Raw genomic sequence first — 26,153 nt, 5'->3', positions numbered from 1 at the left:
GTGTGTGTGTTCACTGCTGTGTGTGTGCACTTAGGATGGGTTAAATGCAGAGCACTAATTCCTAGTATGGGTAACCATACTTGGCCACATGTCACGTCACTTTTCACTTTACATGGACAGCATGTATGTGGGAAAAATAATAGAAACGAAGCAGCAAGAGGCTGCCATCCTGTAGTGTAATGACCACAGCTCTCACCCTTTGAGTGATCAGCACAGTGTGGACACATGGACAGGCCATCTGTCTGCAGACAATCTCACACATGCGTATGGCATGAATTTGAGTGACCAAACTCTTTATTATACACTATACAAGAGCAGAAATGTACTGTTCAAATGCCACAAAAATAGATATCCGGGACCTTGGATTGTGATCATGCAATCATAAGATTTTATTAAAGCAGATAAGAAAAGGAGCGACAAGGACATGTGAGGGCATCATGGCACACTAGCTTTATGGAAAAACACTACTGAGGATCACAATCCTTTGGCTCTGCTGTGATTGGCAGACACGATTAGCTCAGCATTGTTGCCATACAATCAGTCTTTGGACATATATGTGACCCTGGACCACAAAACCAGTCTTAAGTCGCTTGGGTATATTTTTAGCAATAGCCAAAAAAAAAAAAAAAAAACCTTTTATGGGTCAAAATGATCGATTTTTCTTTTATGCCAAAAATCATTAGGATATTAAGTAAAGATCGTGTTCCATGAAGATATTTTGTAAATTTCCTACCGTAAATATATCAAAACTTAATTTTTGATTAGCAATATGCATTGCTAAGAACTTCATTTGGACAACTTTAAAGGCGATTTTCTCAGCATTTTGATTTTTTTTTTGCACCCTCAGATTCCAGATTTTCAAATAGTTGTATCTCTGCCAAATATTGTCCTATCCTAACAAACCATACATCAATGGAAAGCTTATTTATTCAGTTTTCAGATGCTGTATAAATCTAAATTTTGAAAAATTTACCCTTATGACTGTGGTCCAGGGTCACATATGCCCTCTGCACCCCACCCATTTTTCTTTCTTTTCTTTTTTCTCTTTCTCTGTTGATCCCAAAGTTGTGAGTCTAGGTAGATTATCCCATCACAAGGCCACTGTTCACTTCATGTGACCTCACTTTAGCACTATCTGGAGAGTTTGCTTTAGCACACAGACTGAATCGTAAAAAAACACACTGGAAAAAAATGTATTATGTGTCAGTCATCGAGGTCTTATGATGGAATGGCATGTGTGAATGACGCTTTGCTTTCCTGTATGGTGACGCAAGCAACAGTCCCCTATTTCACAATGCGCATGCGCAACATCAAAATCGCGAACGATGTTTATGGTGCGTTCAAGTCATGTCGGATAGATCGTATTTACGAGTTGAACGCACATGAACGCCACCACAAAGTCGTTATTACGAGTGGGAAACTTGAAATTTTCTTTAAGCCCCGAGTTTCCGAGTTGGGGGCGTGTCAATGAGAAACATGGCGGAATCGATGGATGCAACGTCTGTAGTTGACGGTAAATTTTTGTTTAAATTGATAGTTTAGTGGGTTGTACTAAAGTACTGTAGAACTGCATGTCTGACAGAGGGAGACGGAGAGATTGCCAAAGTAAAACATAAATCACAATACTTATAGGTATTAAGCAGTGACATTGTCAGGCTTTTTATTTACAAAAAATTAGGGGTTTTATCATTTATTCCGTAGCTGGGGTTTCCAAAATTAAACACGCATAGAAAATGTAATTTAATCAGGAGAATTAGGGCACCTGGCGACGCGCGAGCGGAATATTTTTCAGGTTTAATTTTGAGAGCAGACAGATTTCGTTTTATAATGCATGACATGAGATGGCCTTGTAGAAACAGTACTTTGCACTTTCTCCTCAATACCACAATATCTCCTCAAAAAGTACTGGGGCAGCTGGGGTTAGGGGTTTAACCCATACGCTTGATTCACAGCTATTCCATTTCTAAGAACTTTTTGCTAATGTTTTCTTTAACTTGTGAAAACGTAATTAAACGTTCAAAACATCCAGTTTTTTTAAAATTATTATTAAGAATGCTGCTTCTTGGTTATGTGAACATTAGAGGAACGTTCCATTCTATCATTCTTAAAATGTTACAAGAATGTACAAATGCAACATTTAAAACAGCCATTTTTGAAACTACTACGTTATTTCTGAACGTTTTTTTAAACGTTCAAAACACTTTTTTGAATTTATTAAGAACGTTTCTTCTTGGTTGTGCAAACAGTAGAGGAACATTCCATTTTATTATTTTGAAAACATTATGAAAATGGCTTTTCTCAATTTTTTTTAATATTCTAAATGTCCAGTTTTTAATGAATTAAGAACATTTCTTGGTTATGTGAACTTTAGAAACTTTCATTTTGAAAACGTTATGGGAACGTTACATTGCAATAATCTCTCAATGTTTAAAACATCCATTTTTATTTTTCAGAACGTTTTCTCTCAACATAATGAGAAAGTATATCATCGTAAGTACGAACGTCCCAGGAGGACTTGAACGCAGCATTAGAAACAGAATAAATAAGCGTGGAGAAGCGAAATCCTGAATGGGCGGGGTTTGGTAACTAAACGTTTGCATATGATTGGTCAGTTTGGACGCGTATAGAAGTGTAATCTTATTTTTAACTCTTAACTCCATGTTCTTTGATTAAATGGATAATAATGTTTTCAGCACCATTATCCAGATGTAAATTCTTGTCCAGACAGCTGCTGAAACAGCTTGGACGCAAGCGCTTTATCTCGTGATAACTGTTACTTTTCTCAGAGCTGCTAAGCATACCACAGTCGTTTGTGATTTACTGAATGAGGATTTTCGAGAAATCATTTTGGTTTAGTATGTCAGGTACTAATCTTTGAAAACTAAGCGAGTTTTAAATATACATTAAGCGTGACCTAAAAAAAACAAAAACGTTATGATATATGAATGAGACTCGATGGAGGATACAGCTTTCTGTGCCCCCTGCTGGTGTCATATAAACTCATTACCAAGCAACACAATTGAGACCCAGTGGCGCGACGCGCGCGAAGCTGAGCGATGCGAAGTGAGCGTGTGCTTGTCTCTTTAAGAAACACTCCTGTTGCATGAGAGCCTGGTGTTTTTCCACTCTCTCCGTTATTACATGCGCTCGCATATAAGACACAAGTCGTGGGGAGAGAGCGTAAAGATTATTTCCCTCGCTTTGTAGCCTCACCACAAGAAGACAAAAGAACAAGAGACGGACTTGAGCTATAAATTGCATTGTCAGGTGAGTGACACCTTACAGGTCAGCGGAGGCTGAACTGTATCTTTAAGCGCATCTTTATGTAGCCTACATTTTATTAACGTTTTAAGTATTCGTTTATTTTTGTCTAAGGCGGATGGTCATTTTTAAAATTAAAATATATATTAAATTAAATTTGAGTCTTTGGGAAGCGCGCCTTTATGTATAGACTTTATTTTATTTTTGAATAAACTCATTTATTTTTGTCCAGAACGATACATGGACTCTGCTTTGAATTGGAAAAATACTTTAAAATAGTTTGCCATTCAACAGTTCTAATTGTAATTTAGTACAAAGACGCAGTTCCTAAAATTCAAGGCTTCTGGCATTGTATTGAAAGCTATATGCGTCTTGGTTGCTGTGCACAAATGTTCTTTTTGCCTAAGTGCTCTCACAGGCTTTTGAAAGCTTAATGTCATTAAATATTAAATGCAAATCAATTTATTGTAGATGCACTGTAATTGAAGATGAATTGTAAGTACTGGTTAACAGTGTACCAGTCTAATATAGCCAGCAAAAGGCTTGTGACAGCACCCTCAGGACCATCACAGAGCATCGTTCTCATAGCGCGTGCTTTAACAGCTCAATAAAAATGTAGGTTAATGTGAATTTATTCTGCACTGCTCGTGCATGTAAACACTGACACCGCCGGAGACAGATCTGTCTCAAACCTGTCATGTGGGTTCATGTAACACGTGCACAGACACAATGTAGGTTATTGGGGCACAGCCAAGATTTGAACTTCTTGTGTCCATTGGTCTTGTGTGGCAAACGCAAACCCCTCGGTGATAGATATGCATTGGAGATGTAATTGGTTCACAAATGAATGAGAGTTTGAGGCGTGTCCGCACGCGAAGCCTTTTATTGTGGCTCGTGCTATGTCTGTGTTTGTGGTGCGAACTTGCAATATCCTAAAAACTTGTTTAGGGGTTTTATCATTTATTCCGTAGCTGGGGTTTCCAAAATTAAACACGCATAGAAAATGTAATTTAATCAGGAGAATTAGGGCACCTGGCGACGCGCGAGCGGAATATTTTGCAGGTTTAATTTTGAGAGCAGACAGATTTCGTTTTATAATGCATGACATGAGATGGCCTTGTAGAAACAGTACTTTGCACTTTCTCCTCAATACCACAATATCTCCTCAAAAAGTACTGGGGCAGCTGGGGTTAGGGGTTTAACCCATACTCTTGATTCACAGCTATTCCATTTCTAAGAACTTTTTGCTAATGTTTTCTTTAACTTGTGAAAACGTAATTAAACGTTCAAAACATCCAGTTTTTTTAAAATTATTATTAAGAATGCTGCTTCTTGGTTATGTGAACATTAGAGGAACGTTCCATTCTATCATTCTTAAAATGTTACAAGAATGTACAAATGCAACATTTAAAACAGCCATTTTTGAAACTACTACGTTATTTCTGAACGTTTTTTTAAACGTTCAAAACACTTTTTTTTATTTATTAAGAACGTTTCTTCTTGGTTGTGCAAACAGTAGAGGAACATTCCATTTTATTTTGAATACGCGCCCTCTAGCGGCGAAAATTACATATTGTGCCTTTAAGTTGCAGCTGTCTGTTGTTGTGGCCTTCTGATACATTGTCTTGGCTCTTTCTTTTCTGTTTACGACATTGGTTGATTAAACATGCATTTACATAGCTTTTGTTGATAGTGAGCTATCAGTGTTTGTCTATATGAAGGCTAATGAGAGATCCGGGCATATTTAGAAGGTCATTACTGGGGTCAAGTTTGAAAGAGGCTGATGGTGGATGAGATAAGCGGAGTTGTGACCCTGCAATATTTCTTTGCTCATGGCCACAAAAACACTGACACAAGGGCATTTGACTAGTACGAGTTTAGCACTCCGACTCAGCTTTTCTGACTCTCTGGTGACCCGGACACACCAGTCACATTGCAGTTATTGGTGTGGAGTTCTTATCAGTGTTATTTCACAATAAATTGACACATTGCTTGTTCTCCAGATGAGATAAGATGGATTTTTAGTGATTTAATGGCTCATTGTTGAAAGAGCTCAAGATTCAGCATCTAATTCAAACTTGGAACAAAGTTTTGGAATTTTGAAAAATGTTAAACAGAGAAACATAGATTGACCCAGGTGACAAATTAAGATGATAAAAAGTGTGGCAAAAAATTGTTTAGAAAAGTTTCTAAAATGCTGAAATGTCTAGTTTTCTTGTCAAGATTAGAATGTTTTTAAGGTTACAAAAAAAAGTTTCTTAACATTTCAACATTCTACTAACTTTATTTTCACCCGTAATATAGCATCATTTGAATGTTTATTTTTAAGAACATTAAAATGTCCAGTTTTCTTGTCGTAATTAGAACCATATCTAAAGGATAAAATTTTTTTTCTTAGAACGTTCAATTACAAATAACATCATAAGGATATTCCGAGAATGTTGATCTCAGAACGTTTTCTCTCAAAGTTATGAGAACGTATATCAAATATTAATAAAATTACAAGAATGTTCCATAAACATCACTTTAAGAATGTTTTGAGAACATTTATATAACTTTTTTTAAAAAAGTTGTGAGAATGTTCTGTTAGCTGGGGAATAATTAATATTTTTTAAGTCACAGATCAAATTTAAGTAAATTGCAGCTCAATATGTGATCTTAAGGATCATCTCAAATCATGCTGGAGAACACGATCAGCAGGTTTTGTTCATGTAGTGTAAAGAAGAGAGACAAAGAAAATACCAAGACATTCTCAAATTCATGCATTTTCAGCTCAACTTTGCATTCGAGTTGTTGTGGTGACAATGCAATTTGTAATGAAAAGAATTAAAAGAGAGAAATGCAAAACAGAAACATTTGAGGATTTACAGGAGCAATACAACCTACCGTGTCTGTCCAGGCTTCATCAGAAGGCTAGAAAAGAGGATGTTAAAGGTGGGGTAAGCAAACAAAAGAAGGCTTCAGGCAAGAAGTAGGACCCGTGTAAATATCGGATCAGCTTTCCAGTGCTGGAGAGAATTCAAGGAGCGGAAGGCCTGCGATCGGACGCCGAGGTTGCTTTGTTTCTTCTCGATAGGTGAGTAACACCGTGTCTGCGTCGCAACAGCTAAAGTCTGTCTAGTGCACTGGACGTGACAAAGCAACCGTTTTTGTGTCAATATGTCATAAATAAAACGCAGCAGCAGTTTTCTGTCGGGGATTTGTCGTGCCGCGCTGCATCCAGTGTAGACTAGTTCCATCTACACTATAGAACATCCAGTTCTATAGTATTTTGTCGTGCCGCGCCACTCGCGTTCGGTGTAGACACGGCGTAACATTGGTTTTGCTTTGTTTCACAGAACTAATCGTTGCCTGGGTTGCGTACGTATGTGTGGGGCGGAGCTATCAAAATAGGGGTGAGACCCTTTTGGGGTAGGGGCGTGTTTGTTTGGTGATTTCAAATGTCAACATTGGCTACCAGAAATCGCTTACCCCACCTTTAATAAGTCATGTGCTGACTTCCTGCTGATAAAAATATAGACACAAAAATGGTATCAAACCCCCCAAACACAGAGAAAAGGGCTCTGGCCAACTAGGACACATGTAATGAAGTGAGCTGGTTTATCAGCGTCAGTGCTTGAGCTGTCAGTGTGAGTTTCAAACAGGATATCAGACTGTTTCTCAGCTCCCTGCTCAGCCTGAATCTCCTTTCTGTCTGTATCATTCACACTTTACATAGTTGTGTACATGTTAGATTTTGAGGCTTCTGTGTTATTCAAATGATTCCTAGGAATGTTTTGCATGAGTTGCATGAGCTTTAAGCAGTCAGCATTTAGCACTAGTACCATATGAGATTTGCTGATTTTTTGAAGTCTTACTTCTAGATCTGTCTTATATGACGGTACATGCTTTGCACAATCTCAGTGGATTTGATTTTATAGCTCAGATTTTCTGTTTTGTATCCTCGTGGGTCTTCATGGCGGTTTTACAGCTCAATCACACACATAAATAGACATCTATAATACACCACTGTTCAGATGTTTGGGGTCTGTTTTTAAAAGAAGTCACCATGGCTGCATTTATTTGATGAAAAATACAGTAAAAACAGTAATATTTTGAAATATTACCATTTAAAATAACTGTTTTCTATGTTAATATATGTTAAAATGTAATTTATTTCTGTGATGCAAAGATGAATTTTCAGCATCATTACTCCATGCTTCAGTGTCACATGATCCTTCAGAAATTATTCTAATATCTAAGAAACATTTCTTCTTATTATTAATGTTATTAATTATTAATTTCTTATTATTATTATTAAACAGTTGTGCTGCTTAATTTTTTTTTTCAGAATTCTTTGATGAATATAAAGTAAAAAAAATAGCATTAATGAAATAGAAATATTTTGCAACATTATAAATGTCTTTGCTTTCACTTTATTAATTTAATGCATCTTTGCTGAACAATTTGATCGGTAGTGTATATCATTCTCAACCCCTTCTCCTCTCTCGTTCTCAGTATGGCACAGAAGGAAAAGTTGCAGTGTCTCAAAGATTTCCATAAGGACACGCTGAAGCCGTCTCCCGGTAAGAGTCCCGGCACGCGTCCCGAAGACGAGGCGGAGGGCAAAGCCCCACAGCGGGAGAAATGGGCCAGCAAGCTGGATTTCGTGCTCTCTGTGGCCGGAGGTTTCGTCGGGTTAGGCAACGTTTGGCGTTTCCCGTACCTCTGCTACAAGAATGGCGGAGGTGAGTGTGTTTACATGTGTAATATGACAACAAAATATGTTTGAGGTAACACTCTTCAATCTTTGTGTGCTGTAAATAGCTGCTAATGTCACATGCAAACATAATCTTGTGACATTAAAGGGATAGTTTACCCAAAAATGAAAAATACCCACCCTCAAGTTGTTCCAAAACTGTAAGAGTTTCTTTCTTCTGTTGAAGACAAAAGATGATAATTTGAAGAATGTTGGTAACCAAACAGTTGATGGTCGCCATTGAATTCCATAGTATAACAAAAATACCATGGAAGTCAATAGTTTCCTGCAACTGTTTGGTTATCAACAGAATTTTTATTTTTAGGTGAACTATCCCTTTAAAACCTTTGAGCTCATTGCAAATTTTATGTGCAAATCTGTTCCTATTCTAAAAAGGTAGAACAGTGTTTTATAATACATTTTGACCTTCTGCATGATTTACAAGATCAAATATGAATATATTGTATTCTGTTCTGTGCTAATAAATATTTGTATAACAATATATCAGTACTAAATATAATACTATATTTAGTATTATTTATACACTATTGTATTTAATATTTAGAATTAGCTTTTATTTTATATTTTCAGTTTTAATTAAAATTTTATATTTGTTATGTGCTCTTATTATTTTATTTCTATTTAGCAATTTTTCTACTTTTATTTTAGTTATTTGCCAAGGCAACTTTAAAAATTTTTTTTTTTTTTTAAGTTTTTCGTTTGGTGTTTATATTTTATTTAATTTTTTTAAGCTTTTGCAATGATCAGAAATGATTTTTAATAGTTAACAATAACAAAACTGCTTGCAGATTCAATACCAGTTACACTCTTTCAGTAGCATCTGTGACATATACTGTTGATTACCATGTTATATTATTAATATACTATAATATTACCATCATTTTTGCATAATATGCAAAACATGAGAAGCTTGTATTTTTGTTCAAGCGCTTTCATTATTTTATACAAAAATCTGTAATATTTAAGCTGTAAAATTATATAAATTGTCATTTTAGTGGTAGGACTATTTTTCAAGGTAGAGATGTCCATTGCAATTGCATTACAGCAAGTATAATTTTTCTTGTGTTTCTGGTCATTTCACTTCCTTCAATGTGGTTTTCTTTGCTGGGTTTCTGTATTATGTGCACCTTCCTTATCTTGTGTTGGTGTTTCCAGGTGCATTTCTCATCCCCTACTTCATATTTCTTTTTGGTGGAGGTTTGCCCGTCTTCTTTCTGGAGGTGGCACTCGGCCAGTTCACCTCTGAGGGAGGAATCACCTGCTGGGGGAAACTCTGCCCCATTTTCACTGGTGAGACAAATGGATGAGAGAGTGAAGAGAGAAGATGAGACAGGTCTGACTTTGATGGTATTTAATGACTCATTGGGCTCAAGCACATTTTAATCAACATAAATCATATTTCATAATGCTCCCATCCCCCCTACCGGCTATTCGTGGTCCCTCACGGCAGCATCGACCAATCGGCACGGCCGTTACTGTGATGCGCTTTGAGTCTGATTGGCTGATGAAGTGGCTTGTTAAATCATCTTCATTCTGACCTGCTTTCAGCATCTGCTGCAGTTGCTAGGCAACACTAGAAGATGCTGTGTTCTTTTCAAACGTGTCGTCATGTTCGGATTCTGTGTGTTCTTATCTGTGTGTGAGTGGGATGCTGGTCACTCATACACGTGCAGTACATGTGCGTTTATTTCCCCATGATTTGTTTGCTTTGCGCCGCTATCTGCTTCAGAGTGCTGTGACTAACACCCCGCTCTGGACATGTATTCTGATCTCCATGGCAACAGCCGTGAGAGGTGACTAAGATGCTTGCGATGGGATCTCCTCTCAGCTCAGGAGCCAAAATGGAGTGGTTGTGTTAGAAGCAGCTGCAATTTGATGAGAAAAAACAAGACAGGAGGCGTTTCTTAGAACTAGGGTTTCAATCTTTTAGATTCCACAGACTCCCAAATATGATCATCCTCATGCGAGAGACCCCCATCCTAAAATTTAAAAGCAGCTGTATTTTCATGTAGAAAGACCCTATATACATTATATTTTTTATTTATTAAATTATATACTGTATATATATAATTTTTTTTTTTTTATCAAATTTATTTTTGTTAGTATCTTATTAATCTTATATTTATTTATTTTTACATATTTATTTAAATCAAAATGTATTTTATTTTAATGTTGGCTAAATCTATTTATTTATTTAATTAGTTTTATTAGTTGATCTTATTAATTTTAAAATGTTTATAATGCATTTCTTATTTTTATTTATTTGAATCACATTTTATTTACTTATTTTTTATCATTTATTTTATTTAAATCGAATTTTATTAACTTTAAATGTATCTATTTTAATCACCTGATTTTGTTTATTTATTTAGTTACTTATTTAATCAAATAATTTTAATTAATGGTATAATTTTAGTATTCATTTATTTAAATCAAATGTAAATTTTTTAAATTTATATAACAGCTATATATTCTCATGTAAAAAGACCTGATTAATACTGTGTAAAATATACAACATTTTTTATTTATTAAATTGTACTGTTTTAATAATTTGTTTTTATTTTAATCAAACTTATTTATTTTAGTTAGTGAAGTTTTTAGTTAGTTTAATCTTATTTAGTTTATTTATTTTTACATTTTTACACTGCTTTTCTTACTTTTGTTTAAACCGAATTGTATGTATTTTATCAAGTTTATTAATGTTATTTAAGTAAAATTTTATTTATTTATTTTAATATTTTTTATTTAGTCTTCTTAGTTAGTAAAATGTCATTTTTATATATTTGTATTAACCAAATTGTATTATTTTATTTACTTTAATTATTTTAAATGTATTTATTTTAATCAATTAAATGTATTTAATCAGTTATTTATTTTAATCAATTAAATAAAATAATTTTATTTATTTATTTATTTTATAACATTTATTTATTTTATTTATTTAAATCAAATTTTTTTTATTTTAATCATTTTTATTTAAGCAATTTATTTCAATCAAATATATTCATTTATTATTATTTATTTAAATCAAATTAATTAATTAATTAATTTAGTTAGTTTAATTCAATTTTTATTTATTTATTTAAAAAAAAATGTACACTGCTTTTCTTTCAACTTTTCCATAGACCCTCTAGCACTCCCTTGCGACCCCCTGGGAGTCTCCAGGCCCCATTTTGAAAAGCCCTGTCTTGGGAGATATTTTTATTATTTTGGTGCCTGACCTCTATATGCACACTTGCACGGGCACGTCGCTCACGTGGCTGGGGTGTAATTAGCACATACAGTGCAGATGTGTGATATTTCCTGACGGCGTGAGCTCATTGTCCCCTTTCACCCAATGATTATATTCTTAGTCTCACCGACAGCTGACTATTCTCTCATGAACACGTGCACGCATCTACAGTGAAGTCCTGTTCTTACATCCTCAAACGCACGTTTGGCATTCTGTTGTCAGCTGTCACAGCGGCTCCTGGCACCGCGGAGCGAGCTTGTGGCACTTTGTATTAATTATAGCATAAAACTGGCGTTCTGCCCTTTGACTGCCCTCAACCCTAGAAAAATTAACACCAAAAATACAATTTCAGACGTAGACGTGTCAGCATACAGGTGAAGCTTCACTGCTCTGAGAATAGAGTCGCTTCAGCTGTGCTTGACTCATTAACACACAGCAGGGCTCTCAGAGAGAACAGCGGCTCTCTGTCTCATTAAGTCTCACATTGCGCTCTGCTTAGATATGGCTCCTCTCGTCAACAAGCTGCATAATTTGAGGTATCATTCATATCTGTCACACAAAGAAAGAGCGACAGGTTACATGCAGTGCAAGTAGTGATGCTTGTCTTATCATTTATGAAATGATATTCAACCCATAATTTGACATTTCTAAAGGGGAAATACGATGCAGGGAGAGACTTGATTTCATTTATCAGGGTATGGTTACACCAGCTGTGTGCAAGTTAATTGTTTCGCTACTAAATATTTGAGTGCTGATCCATAAAACCCTACATATAAACTAAATATTTAAAGAAGTAGGAGTAACGACAGATTGATTGAATTAGATCAATGAGCTCATGTTTTACCTGACAGACGTCAGTTCTTTGAACAGTGCTGTTGACATTTAGGCCTACAATCATTTATATTTTATAAGAGAGAACATTATATGAATAATGATTACTTAATGGCTCTCGAGCAAGAAATCAATCAAAATTAAAGACTTAAATTAAAAGAAATTTAAAATAAATAAAACAATATAGATAAATATATAAACAAACAAACAAATACATAAATAAAATGAAAGCGAATAAAGGTCAAATTTTCCAGTTTGTCGTAGTAGTATTTATTTATTTATTTCTCCTGGCTAATGTTAGATACAGTTATTATTTACATATTGAAATATACTATTTAGACTACAACATAGTTTATACAACTACTGTTAAAAAAACTGAATTACTGTTCAAATGTTTCTTGAGCAGCCATGCTAAAATGTTCCGAGAGTTGTCATGATTGAACTTTATTTTTGATGCAGCCTTGGTGAGCATGAGAGACTTATTTCAAAAACTTTTTTTTTTTAAAACCTAACTTTTAAATGGTAGTGTAAATAAATTTATATATGATATAATTTATATATATTTAGATACAAAATAATTTATATAAATACATTTATATATAATTATAATAAAAGTAAACCAGAACTATGTTTTAGGAAAGCAAATAGGGTGAGTTTTGTTTTCATATTGACTTGTGTTCTGTATATGCTTTAGGAATCGGCTACGCTTCGATCGTGATCGTGTCTCTGCTGAACATCTACTACATCGTGATCCTGGCGTGGGGTCTGTACTACCTGCTGCAGTGTTTCCAGCACAAGCTGCCCTGGGCCCGCTGCAGGCACAGCTGGAACACCGCGAACTGCGTGGAGGACACCGTCCGCAAGAACAAAACCCTCTGGCTCTCCACCAACGCGGCCAACCTCACCTCGCCGGTCACCGAATTCTGGGAGTGAGTATCGAGCGCGTGGGAGTGTGTGCGGGACAGATGCTCTGCGCCCGTTCTCATCACTCTGATCTGGCCTGTAGGAGGAACGTCCTCAGCATCTCTTCGGGGATCGACGAGGTCGGCGGTCTGAAGTGGGAGCTGGCACTGTGCCTGCTGGCCGTCTGGATCATCTGCTTCTTCTGCATCTGGAAAGGAGTCAAATCCACCGGCAAGGTGAGGGAGAGGATGAGAAAAGTCCACCAAAATGTCATAAGCAGGGATGTAACAGCCATTAAACTTTTAGGAATATCTAAGTTTGTTCCTCCACATTTTGGTCATTATATTTTATGACCATAGTGAAAAATGTAGCCGACTGCATAAAATGACCAAGCAGAAGCCAAGTGGTTGTTGCTGGCCTTTCAATAAATCAGATAGAAATACTTAATATTAATATTCATAAGTCAAGATTTTCAGTTAGTCCTAGTTCCTTGGTTTCTTTGAATTTTACCATGTGTTTGATTACAGAAGTAGCTAAGAACGACAAAAATTCAGATATTTTTAATGACAGTGCTGTATAATTTATATGATATTATTATGCCTATTGTAACAGGAAGTAAGCAAGATAAATAATAAGAATAAATATCTTTTGATCCTTTTTTTTTTGAAGCACACTAGCATACATGACCATTTGGCGTCAGCAGTAGAATTTTTGAAAGACGTCTCTTTTACTCATCAAGGCTGAATTTATTTGATTAAAAATACAGTAAAAACTGTTGTGCTGCTTTATTTTTGTGGAAACTGTGATGCATTTCTTTTCAGGATTTTCTGATAAATAAATAAATAGTTCAAAATAACTCTTGTAACATTATAAATGTCTTTAATGTACTTTTGATCAATTTAATTTGTATGAATTTATTTCAAGAAAAAACAATTTACTGGCCAGCAGTGTATAGATGAGCTCCAAGCTAATAGACATTAACTAGAAACCACAAAAAATGATTTTACGGTGTCTTTAAAATAATCAAGTTTTTCTAATTAAAAATATAGCCACATCATGTGAAAAGTCACAGCTGTTATAAGACATCCCAAGATAACCAAGGCTTTACACAGTCAACTAAAATGAAACGGATAGAGATACGTTTTGGTGGTGCACATGAAAATGTCACTAGGTAGATATTTCTTTCAGTCTAGAAACTGTGTAGGATTATAATCGCAGACACACACTGAGTCTGACACACGAGCAGAACTGATTTGTGTGTAAATAATTTGTAAAACCATTCAATTCAATGCAGCGCTTTGCGAAAGAATGAGCGAATTACACAGAAACCCATTCTGCGCGTGTGCACTTTCACAAGCCTTCCTTTCAGAGTTTGTGGCACTCAGTGGGTTTCATTTGCAGTGGCGGCTCGTGGGTTTTAAAATAGAGGAGGCGCACTAATTGTATTGGTCTGGGATCCCTGCCTATTATTATTATTATTTGCTTAACCACTTTAAAATGGCTTTTTGGTTGCTTTTAGTCAGAAAACGTAAAGAAAACGACACCCATACAGCAAGATAATATAATTTCACTTACCTGGCCTATCACTTGAAGCAAACATCCATCCCTTCTTAAAAGTCTGTGTTAAAAGAGAGCTGCCTGTTGCGCCATTTAATTAAGCCGACTGCTGTAGCCTATATCCAGCTTAGGCTGTTTTCCCTAAATTTGTATATCCTCCCATTTTCACCTCAAAATTATGGGGAAGCTGTGCCTCCCCTGCCTCCCCCGACGAGCCGCCACTGTTCATTTGTGAATATGGCTTGCTTTATGTAGGTGTATAATTATTTTATATTCATAATGGAAATCCACGAACCCCTCTGGCCTCTTCTCGGTCTGTCTGTAGGTGGTCTATTTCACAGCGACGTTTCCTTTCCTCATGCTGATTGTGCTGCTGGTTCGCGGTGTGACTCTGCCTGGTGCTGCTGAGGGCATCAAGTTTTACCTTTACCCCGATCTGACCCGCCTAAAAGATCCTGAGGTATTGAGACAGACAGAAAGAAATCTTTGTGCATTGTTGTTTTGCATTTGATGGAAATGTGATGTAGCAAACTGAAATCTCTGTCTCTGTGGACTGATGTAGGTGTGGATTGATGCAGGCACTCAGATCTTTTTCTCTTATGCTATTTGTCTTGGTGCAATGACATCACTGGGAAGCTACAACAAGTACAAGTATAACTGTTACAGGTGAGGACTCGCATGTTTTAAGTGCATGTTTTTATGTTTATATGCTGTCTATTTATTGTACAGATATTGTGTGTGTTCAGGGACTGCATGCTGCTCGGATGCCTGAACAGTGGTACCAGTTTCGTGTCAGGCTTTGCCATCTTCTCCGTCCTGGGGTTCATGGCTCAGGAGCAGGGCGTGGCCATCGTCGATGTGGCCGAATCAGGTAATGCTCATGGTCAAAGGTCACCAACCTGCTCACACAGAACTCTTGGAATGAGAGGGAGAAAGATCATTTATGGTTGTCATTGATTTTATGTGCTATATATTATATCAAGCTCTTTCAACAGCATTTGGGGCACCTTGTCAATTATCACAGAAATGAATTTAAATGATTCTCTCAAAAAAACAGCAATATGTATTTTAAGTATCCATGTGCAAATTATGTGAAAGTTATTTCATTTTATGCAGTTCAGTTACCATATGTATAAAGTCATGAAATTGTTTAAAGTTAAGACTTCACACTATAGCCTATTAACTTGTATAATTTTTGAAGAGTTTGGTTCCAAAACGCTATAAATCCATTTGGTTAAAATTGTGTTTTCTTTACCAAGAAAGTGGCAAGATGAAAGCCACTCAATTCTGTTTCAAACTTTCACATAGCATCTTTAGGTTATAATAACATGAAAAATTCAAATCCAGATTTTGATTTTCAAAGATTTATTATAAAAACTGATTTTTTCCCCCAAAAAATACAATAAATCCATGACACGTTTTTTTAGTTTTTTTTTCCAAAATGCAATAAATCTATTGAATCAATATAAAAGTAATTTTTCATATTGAAACTGTTGAAAATACACAACAAAGTAAGTTGATCCACATATGACAGCCTCTGAACTTGGTCAATACTAATCTTATATACAGGCACTGGACTAAAAATAAATTCAATCAGTCATTGCTCCCAAAACGAATTCATCTTGTTAATGCTATCTTGATCACAAAGTACAAAGTAGATGAGGAAAACTAGGATGCCGGGTGTATTCAAAGCGCCGCCATTACTGTCAACAGTGAGTGGAATCGCATTCTGCAGAGAAGGGAGATTGGAGTTAGGGAGAAAACATGACAGAATAACTCAGCGGATATCGCAATTTGCGTAAAATTAAAAATGGACTTTTCAATACCGACCAGATACAATACTGATTTTGGCGGAAACTCAATTTTTTTTTTAAATGCTGTTTATTGCGTTTTGGAACCAAACTCTTCATTTAATATAATACATATAATATAACTCACAAATATAAGCCCTGTTGCAACATGTGCGTTAATTTATATACATATATACAGGGGTGCACATAAGTTTTTCAGTCTGGTTCTCATGAGAGCACCTGGAGATTTGGTTTGGTGCATACACTGCACACAGTGTGAACCATTAAATATAACTATAAAAAATGTATTAATAATAGTAATAATAATACTATTGCACTTTATTTAGTTTTTAAAAAATAAAATAATAAAGAAAATAGTTAAAAACACAATTAAAATTAAAAATACAATTATTATTTGTGTACTATTATTTTATAGTACACTTAACAATACAATGCTAATTAATATATATATATATATGAATTTTCATAATTTCCAGACCTAAAATCAGCAAGTTTATATTTTGGTGTGTTGCCGGCAAGTAAGTATATGCGTTGTCGTGTTTAGCGCTGCCAAGTGAAGCGCGTCAGTGAATGAAATGTCTGTTTTTTGATTTTGCTGTGAAACCGGCAGCTCATAGCCTAGATTTATGCCTTCATTTTGAATGGAAATCTTACAGTATTTCAGTTAGTCCATCTGAAACAGTGATTGTGAATTAACAGCTGTCAACTATGGTGCGCAAATGAGCGGTCTGAACATATTTACACAGCACATTTTTTATTTTGGTCGCACATGCGCACCCCAGTATATATACACACACACGCACATTATATCTATCTAAATATATATATATATATATATATACAGGGTGCGATTTGTGAAAAAAACAGAGGGGGGGATGCTTTTGAAAATGTAAAAAGTATAAAATATACATATATATATATATATATATTCATATAAGAAGTTTTCTTCCCTTTCTTTGTGACAGTGTGTGTATTGTGTCATGTGATAAGCTTTTCTTTACGACGTGCCTTTATTTCTGTGTTTCTCAGGTCCTGGTCTGGCCTTCATTGCATATCCAAAGGCCGTCACAATGATGCCACTACGGTCTGGGTGGGCCATACTTTTCTTCATAATGCTTCTGCTGCTGGGCCTAGACAGTCAGGTTAGATCGACACACACAAACACACACCTACACTTCCCGCTGCAATTAAATTAAAGCCACCGTTCACACAAAAATGAACATTCTGTCATTTACTCTCACTCATGTCGTTCCAAATCTAAATGACTTACTTACTTTTGCTAAACAAAAAAAAGAAGATAGAAGTAATTTTTGGGTGAACTATTTTTTTTAAGACAAACTAACCACTGAAACATAATTGGAAACTCCATTAAGTCTCCCGAGCTACCTCTGAGTAATGAAATGATCCTCTGGGTGGTGTGACATATGAGTGTCCTGGTGTTGGAATGAAAGACTGCAAACATTGAGATGGTTAAGCCAGCAGATCATAACGTTACAACATAGCACTCATTCCTGATGTGAAACGTCATCTCTCTGTGGCTGTGTGCCAGTGGCGAGGAATTACGCCCCCCCCTCAGGCTGTGTGCTGAAGCATGTATGTTTTGATTTTTCACAGTTCAGGGTAAAATGTGACCATTGTTTGTTCGTTAAGACTCTTTACCTTAGATGACTTGCCCCATTAAAGCAGTGTTTTTGAGAAAATGTTCATTAGTGATGTTTATTTAATGTTTTGTTTGTTTGTTTGTTTAATCAGGGATAATCATCATAAAGTTTTTTTATTTTTATTTCAGTGCTCATACACAATTTCACAATAATGATATATTATTTTACATAATAATTGAAAAAATATAGCCTGAAGCCTTATTTTACTAAAAACCCAACGGAGCTTTTTGAAACTCCGAATCAGTTAAACCATTGTGTCGCAAAATGATTCACTGGTTCACTGTTTTGTAAATTTCTTCCCTTTCTTTGTGACAGTGTGTGTATTGTGTCATGTGATAAGCTTTTCTTTACGACGTGCCTTTATTTCTGTGTTTCTCAGGTCCTGGTCTGGCCTTCATTGCGTATCCAAAGGCCGTCACAATGATGCCACTGCCGACGGTCTGGGCCATACTTTTCTTCATAATGCTTCTGCTGCTGGGCCTAGACAGTCAGGTTAGATCGACACACACAAACACACACCTACACTTCCCGCTGCAATTAAATTAAAGCCACCGTTCACACAAAAATGAACATTCTGTCATTTACTCTCACTCATGTGGTTCCAAATCTAAATGACTTACTTACTTTTGCTAAACAAAAAAAAGAAGATAGAAGTAATTTTTGGGTGAACTATTTTTTTTAAGACAAACTAACCACTGAAACATAATTGGAAACTCCATTAAGTCTCCCGAGCTACCTCTGAGTAATGAAATGATCCTCTGGGTGGTGTGACATATGAGTGTCCTGGTGTTGGAATGAAAGACTGCAAACATTGAGATGGTTAAGCCAGCAGATCATAACGTTACAACATAGCACTCATTCCTGATGTGAAACGTCATCTCTCTGTGGCTGTGTGCCAGTGGCGAGGAATTACGCCCCCCCCTCAGGCTGTGTGCTGAAGCATGTATGTTTTGATTTTTCACAGTTCAGGGTAAAATGTGACCATTGTTTGTTCGTTAAGACTCTTTACCTTAGATGACTTGCCCCATTAAAGCAGTGTTTTTGAGAAAATGTTCATTAGTGATGTTTATTTAATGTTTTGTTTGTTTGTTTGTTTAATCAGGGATAATCATCATAAAGTTTTTTTATTTTTATTTCAGTGCTCATACACAATTTCACAATAATGATATATTATTTTACATAATAATTGAAAAAATATAGCCTGAAGCCTTATTTTACTTACCCTTTTTTTTATAAGAAGCGTCAATTCCACTACTAAATTCTAAATTTAACCTAAACTAAAACATACAAAAACAAAACAGTTACTTAAAGGAATGAGAGTTTGCTGAAAATGTACTCACCCTCAGGCCATCTAAGATGTGAATGAGTTTGTTTCTTCATTGAGAGTTCAAACTGCTTAAAAAAACTCACAATGATCCACATGACTCCAGTCCATCAGTTAACATCTTGTGAGTGAAAAGCTGCGTGTTTTTAAGAAACAAATCGATTAAGACATTTTAACTTCAAACCATCACTTCTGGCCAAATACAAGTTCATAATCCATAATGACACTTTCTCATGTAATGCAATATGCTAAACAGTCATTAAAACACAGAAAATCAATGTCAATCTCTAAGCATGATGAAATGACAACACTAACAGTAACTAGTACCGCAATTCATTTATCATTTGCTGTTACTGCAAGAGCTCAGGCTTGAGCATGGATGAGTTTAACATTTTTAATGTTTATGCATTTTAAAGTTTGGTCTTACTTTTTGACACATTTTATATATATGTATAGTATATGCCTACGTCAAAATGCAAAAACTATGATCTATGAAAACAAAAACTGTAAAAACTAACAATGCTGTACTGGTGGTCACTAGAAGGTGTCCATACTGGACTGCATTTATCCAATGTATCACATGACTTCTGCTTCACAAACATTGGTATTGTTCAAATCACCTCACTTCTCATTTACATAAACTTAAATGGTCGCATTGTTCTGTAAATCACTCAGTTGAAAAAACTGGTTAAGTATGTTTTGAAGCTGGGATGCTGGTTTAAGATGGTCCTTTACTGGTTTATGCTGGTCCTTAGCTGGTCATTTGCTGGTCCTAAACTGGTCCGACCAGCATAAACCAGCAAAGGACCAGCTTAAACCAGCAAAGGACCAGCTCAAACCAGCATCCCATCTTCAAAACATACCTAACCAGCATATGCTGGTTTTTTCAACAGGGGTGATCGCATCTTTATAACTATTTTGTCAAACAAGGCCTTAACCAGGCATAACATCATACAGCAACAAGTGACAAAAGCGCTCTATTCCAGGTTAATTATTTTTTCATGGAATATAAAGTTAGTTGAAATTAGATTTATTGTATCCAAACAAACACAACAAGTGACCAGTGACAGGTCATTACAGCAGCTTATATATTTTTTCAGTAAGCACATAGTTTAAGTCGCAAGTACTTACCAGTGTTGTTATTATCAACTAAAACTAAAACAATTCAAAATCATTTTCATTAACTGAAATAAGCTGAAATAAAATATAAGTATTAGATGAAAAAAAAATTTTTTTAAAATGAGAAATAATGAATAAATTAATAAAAAATGAATAAATAAAATAATAAGTACTAAAATTACTAAAAATGACAGAAATATATTTCAGCTAAATAGAAATATTTATTTAAAAAGTAATAAAAAAATAACAAAAGCACATAACAAAATTACTCAAATTAAACTGAAAACTGAACATGTAAAATAAAAAAGTAAACTAACTGTAATAGATCAATTTAAGTTGAAGTACTAAAATGGGTACAAATTCAATATAAATAAATTATTTATAATTAAATAAATCATTTATTATTATTATTATAAATTATATAAAAACAAACTAAAAATGACAAATGCACTAAAATGAAAATGAAAACTGAAAATATAAAAATATGTAAACTAACTGAAATCAGTAAGTTTAAGTTGAAGCACTAAAATGACAAAAACGTAAAGGCTAAAAAAGAGAAAAACAAATAAAAAGTAATAAAAACTACCAAAGCACTTAAACTAACATTTAAAAAAAAAACGAAAATAAAAAAATGATAGAAAGTATTAATAAATACTACAGTGGTACATAAATAATTCTCAAATAGCACTGGTACTTCTTGAATCAGTTCCATCGCATGTGTGTTTTTTCTTCCATCAGTTTGTAGAAGTGGAGGGTCAGATCACCTCTCTGGTGGACCTGTACCCATCCCTCCTAAGGAAGGGATACCGGAGAGAAATCTTCATCGCTGTGATCTGCGTCATCAGTTACCTGCTGGGACTCACCATGGTCACTAAAGTAAGAGAGGGCGAGACAGAGCAGTGTGTTGTATTGATTCGGAGTGTTTGAATGCTGAATGTGTGTCTGTCTCTCTCAGGGTGGCATGTACGTCTTCCAGCTGTTTGACTACTACGCCGCCAGCGGTGTGTGCCTTCTCTGGGTTGCATTCTTTGAATGTGTTGCAGTAGCCTGGGTTTACGGTAAGTGCTCACTAGTGCTCGACTTTTCTACTTCACCTCTATAATAAACGTATACAAAATCTTAAAATCAGGGAATTTCGACTTTTTTTCAATAAAAGAAATCTATCAATCATATTTTAATTCATTTGGTATTATATAAATATATCATTTCTAGTTTTAAAGGATATTTTATAATAACTGAAGGCTTTTTATTTGAATTTAATTTAGTTTTTATTGTAATTTTATTTAACTTTTTCTTCATTTTTCTCTTAATTTAAGAAAAAAGTAAATTCAGACTTTAATACATGTATTTTAAAAAACTGTTAAAATCAGTGAATTTCTACTTTAAGGAAATAAATATTTCAATCAATTCAATTCATTTGTATACTGATTTTTCAAAAAAAAAAAAATGAGGATTTTAATTCCTAATATATACACATTTTAAAATGTTTAAAGTTTAAAAATTTTCCGTTATATACACTACCATTCAAAAGTTTGGGGTCAATATGATTTTTTTTAAAGAAACTGATCATTTTATGCAGTAAGGATGCCATAAATTTATCAAAAATGACAGTAAAGACATTTATAATGTTACAAAAGATTTCTATTTCAAATAAATGCTCTTGGTGGAAATTAAATTCAAGTTTAATTTTCAATTGTAATAATATTTCACAATATTACTCTTTTAACTTTTATTTTTGATCAAATAAGTGACTTTCAAAAGCATTAAAAAATCTTACTGCCCCCAAATTTTTGAATGCTGGTGTATTAATATACATATGAACCTAAAATCATCATGTTGATGCATAAAAGAGCTCATGGATGTTGTGCATCACATGCCCAGATACACAAATCATCAGAAAAATCTTTCTGATTTTTGAAAAAGAGGTTTCAAGGTATTTGAGTGTGAATGTGACCATAAAAGAGTCATGTGATGAAACACTGTTAACAATCATAAACACACACTATATGCACTATTATTAAACGGGTGTCTCTTCAAAAACTGTGGTCACTTGTGTTTACAGCATAAATCCTGAGCTCATGCCTCTTATGATCTTTGCATTAAGCTCATTAATGTTGCTCAATCAACAGTCTAACAACGTCTGCTGAGATTAATCTTATATAATCTTATTTAGTCTTATATAATCACATCAGTCCTCGGGGCTTACTTCAGATCTCTATTTTTCATCCCGAGTGGCCCCACATGAAATCTGCATACTTTTCCTCATGTTTTCAGTGTTGATGGTTCGGAAAAACCCAACACAAAAAGAAAGATCCCAGCACAAATCTTGACTGCATGTGTGCGTTTGCAGGGGCTGATAATTTCTACGATGCTATAGAGGACATGATCGGCTACAGACCCAACAGCTGGATGAAATGGAGCTGGATGCTGATCACACCCGTCCTTTGTGTTGTACGTGTGCAAACACAATTCATGCTTGAGAAATATGGCCAGCAGCAATGGTTTGTGATTATCCCCATCTTTCCATTTCAGGGTTGTTTTGTCTTTTCATTGGTGAAATACAAGCCGCTCACCTATAACAAGTTTTACGAGTATCCTGATTTATATATATATATATATATATATATTATTATTATTATTATTATAACTTAAGGCTTTTTATTTTTATTTTAATAGTAAAATTTCTTTACAATTTAAGAAAATAAGTTAATTACTTCCCCTCTACAATAAATTAGTATTTAAAAAACTGTTAAAATGTGTGAATTTCTACTTTTTTTAAAGAAAAGAAATCTAACAATCATATTTGAATTCATTTGGTATAGATATTGGTTTTCCAAAAAAGACTATTATTTGCTCATACAAGCCGCTCACCTATAACAAGTTTTACGAGTATCCTGATTGGTCCATTGGATTGGGTTGGGCTCTTGCGCTGGCTTCTATGATTTGCATCCCGATGATGGTCGTCATCAAAATCATCCAATCAGACGGCTCCCTGATAGAGGTGAGAAATTCATGAACTGCACATAAATACGTCAAACATACACATCTATTGGCATTTTGATCATATATTTTTTTATTAGAAAAGTACAATATATCTGACATTAGGATGCTTCTTAAGTTAGAGCAAAACTTGTCTAGACATTCTACATATAAAGAAGTATTTTATAGAAAAACAGTCATTTTAGATTTAAAGGATTATTATAATAACTTAAGGCTTTTTATTTTCATTTATTTTCATTTTCATTTTAACTTTAAAAAAAAGTTAATTTAGACTTTTTTTTTTGTTTACTTCCCCTCAATAGTAAATGTAAAAACAACTGTTAAAATCTGTGAATTCAATTTTTTTTCCTAGATTTTTTTTGTAAAAGAACAAACAAACAAAAAAGCAATCTATATGATTGACAAAATCTGTTTTGTCCATCATATTTTAATTAATTTGGTATTGTATACACAGATAATTCTTAAAAAAAAAAGTCATTCTTGTTTTAAAGGTTTTGTTTTATTTAATTAAAAAATTTTCTCTTATTTTTTTAAATAAAAAAGCGAATTCAGAATTATCTAAGCCCCCTCAATAATAAATGTGTAAAAAATGTTGAAGTCAGGAAATTTCTACTTTTTTCATGAAAAGAAATTGATCAATCATATTTAAATTTTTTTGCTATTATATAAATAATATATGTATTGTATTGTATAAATAATTTATACTTCCCCTCTACAATAAATTAGTATTTAAAAAACTGTTAAAATGTGTGAATTTCTACTTTTTTTAAAGAAAAGAAATCTAACAATCATATCTGAATTCATTTGGTATAGATATTGGTTTTCCAAAAAAGACTATTATTTGCTGATTTTAATCCATACATTTTATTTTTGATTCAATCTCAATGCTGTCAAGGTTATTTTTAAATCGGTTTATAATATCATCCATGATTTCACTTCTGGGTCATAAAATCTGCTATTGTCTTCAAATCTATGTCACTGCATTTGTAATTTTTAATGATAGTCTTGAAAACGTCCTCAAATCAATGAATGCGTTGTGTTCAGCGGATCAAAGCCGTGGCGGCGCCGGTTAAAGGAGGCGCAAGCTCTCGTCCGAAGGAGTACAGCCAGAAGAACAGCGAGCTGCTTCACCCGCTGGACCCCAACGGCATCCATACCTTCACCAAACACAGCCACACCATCATAGAAACTACTATGTGAGGCTCTCTAAGAGAGATTCCCATATTCTCCCGCTCCTGTCCTCTATATGGGAGATCCCGTTTTCCTGTTGTCCCGCTCCCTTCCCCTCCATTCCTCTCTCTCGCTCTGCACTAGTGCGTTTTTATGAAATGATCTTATATCAATATATCTTTTTTGCATTGTAGGATTTGTATTCTGATTGTAATCAATGGTATTAGCATTAATGCTGATATTGTAATAACCTGATGTGAGCTTGCTGTCTGGGGCGGTTTGTTTAATCTGTAGTGTTTCACATTAAGCCATGACCTAACCAGGAACGACAGGATTTACTGCTCATCGCATTATGATTTCTTTCATATTTTGGAATTTTGGTCCTACAGAGCCACAACGAGACATTTTGCTTTCTATTTTGGTCCTGTCAATCTGAATAGCCCCGCCTACAACAAAAATTTTCTTAAATTTTTGTCTTTAAATTGTCTTAAATTTTCTCTTATTTTTATTTTATTTTTTTTAAATATTATTTTTAAGTGAATTCAGACTTTTCTACTTCCCTTCAATAATACATTTATTAAAAAGACTTAAAATCAGGAAATTTCTACTTTCTTCAAGAAAATATATAATTTAATTAATTCGGATTTTAATTCATTTGATTTGGTATACATAAGATTCCCTTTTTTTAAAAAAACAAACAAAAAAACATTTTTAATGTTGTTCACACTAAATCTAAAACAAAATTTTTAAATACATTTTTTTTTTTATTATTAAAAAAAATTTATAATATCAATAATTTCAAAATTATTGAACAAAAAAAAAAGGGCTATCAAAATAAATTCTATATCATTGCTTTATTTTTTATAATAGTCTTGAATACCAATTCATTCACTCAAATGAATGTCACAGCGAAATTTCATTGGTCCAAAATCCTGCTCCGCGTAGATTTACATAAACCATCAATTTTTTTTCTGATTTTGTTGCTTTGCATTGCATTTTACTGTGTATGATGACTTTTATTGTGTCGCACCTGGTTAGAATGCAATTCATCAGCAGAGAGAGCGAGTTTTAGCTTCATTTTTAGGAAGTCTTGCTGTAAAACAGCAACCATCTAAATGTGACATACGCTACATTATGACGTCCGTCAGTGGTTGTGGCAGTAACTCTTGTTCGATGAGGTTCTTAAATGTTCTTTGTCTTGAAGAAAAATGAATGTACCTCCGCTTTGAGCGGATGCTGTGCACAGACATGCACACACACGTAAGACATAAGCAAACCTTAACACTCTGTCCTTTCGCTCTCCTTGAACCATAGTGATCACTGCCATCACACACACCGAGCCGCTGAGTTCCTCTAACACTGTACAGCTGTGTTCACTAATAGAAGTATCATTTGATGCACTATTATAAGCATCATTTACTGTAAGATGATCTGAGAGCTGATGATTATCAACACCACGCAGGGCCGTTTGGCAGCACTTTACTAGCTGTTCATGTACAGTGGGGGTATATATATATATATATAT

General features: G+C 34.5%; 2 protein-coding genes across 2 annotated transcripts in view; one reads left to right on the top strand and one right to left on the bottom strand.

The window, feature by feature from the left end:
• Positions 1-3,149: 3,149 nt before the first annotated feature.
• Positions 3,150-25,097, top strand: LOC107714566 (sodium- and chloride-dependent taurine transporter-like). Its single transcript, XM_016520438.1, has 15 exons — positions 3,150-3,267; positions 7,759-7,988; positions 9,176-9,310; positions 12,778-13,012; positions 13,090-13,222; positions 14,869-15,003; positions 15,106-15,209; positions 15,290-15,414; positions 18,395-18,507; positions 21,197-21,334; positions 21,414-21,516; positions 22,809-22,909; positions 22,991-23,016; positions 23,315-23,459; positions 24,503-25,097. The coding sequence occupies exons 2-15, from the start codon at positions 7,760-7,762 to the stop codon at positions 24,656-24,658; spliced, it is 1,878 nt and encodes a 625-aa protein (XP_016375924.1). The 5' UTR covers positions 3,150-3,267; position 7,759; the 3' UTR covers positions 24,659-25,097.
• The window catches only part of LOC107714565 (glutamate receptor-interacting protein 2-like), a 44,807-nt gene continuing 42,052 nt past the window's right edge, over positions 23,399-26,153 (bottom strand). The window contains exon 24 of the mRNA XM_016520434.1: positions 23,399-23,450. Within this exon, the coding sequence (XP_016375920.1) occupies positions 23,439-23,450 (12 nt within the window). The 3' untranslated portion in view covers positions 23,399-23,438. The remainder of the gene's footprint in view (positions 23,451-26,153) is intronic.

This window comes from Sinocyclocheilus rhinocerous, unplaced genomic scaffold, assembly GCF_001515625.1.
Source record: "Sinocyclocheilus rhinocerous isolate Xijiao unplaced genomic scaffold, SAMN03320098_v1.1 scaffold990, whole genome shotgun sequence".
Taxonomy (NCBI): Eukaryota; Metazoa; Chordata; class Actinopteri; order Cypriniformes; family Cyprinidae; genus Sinocyclocheilus; species Sinocyclocheilus rhinocerous.
The sequence above is the reverse complement of the archived record's forward strand: the minus strand, read 5'-3'. Positions and strand labels throughout refer to the sequence as shown.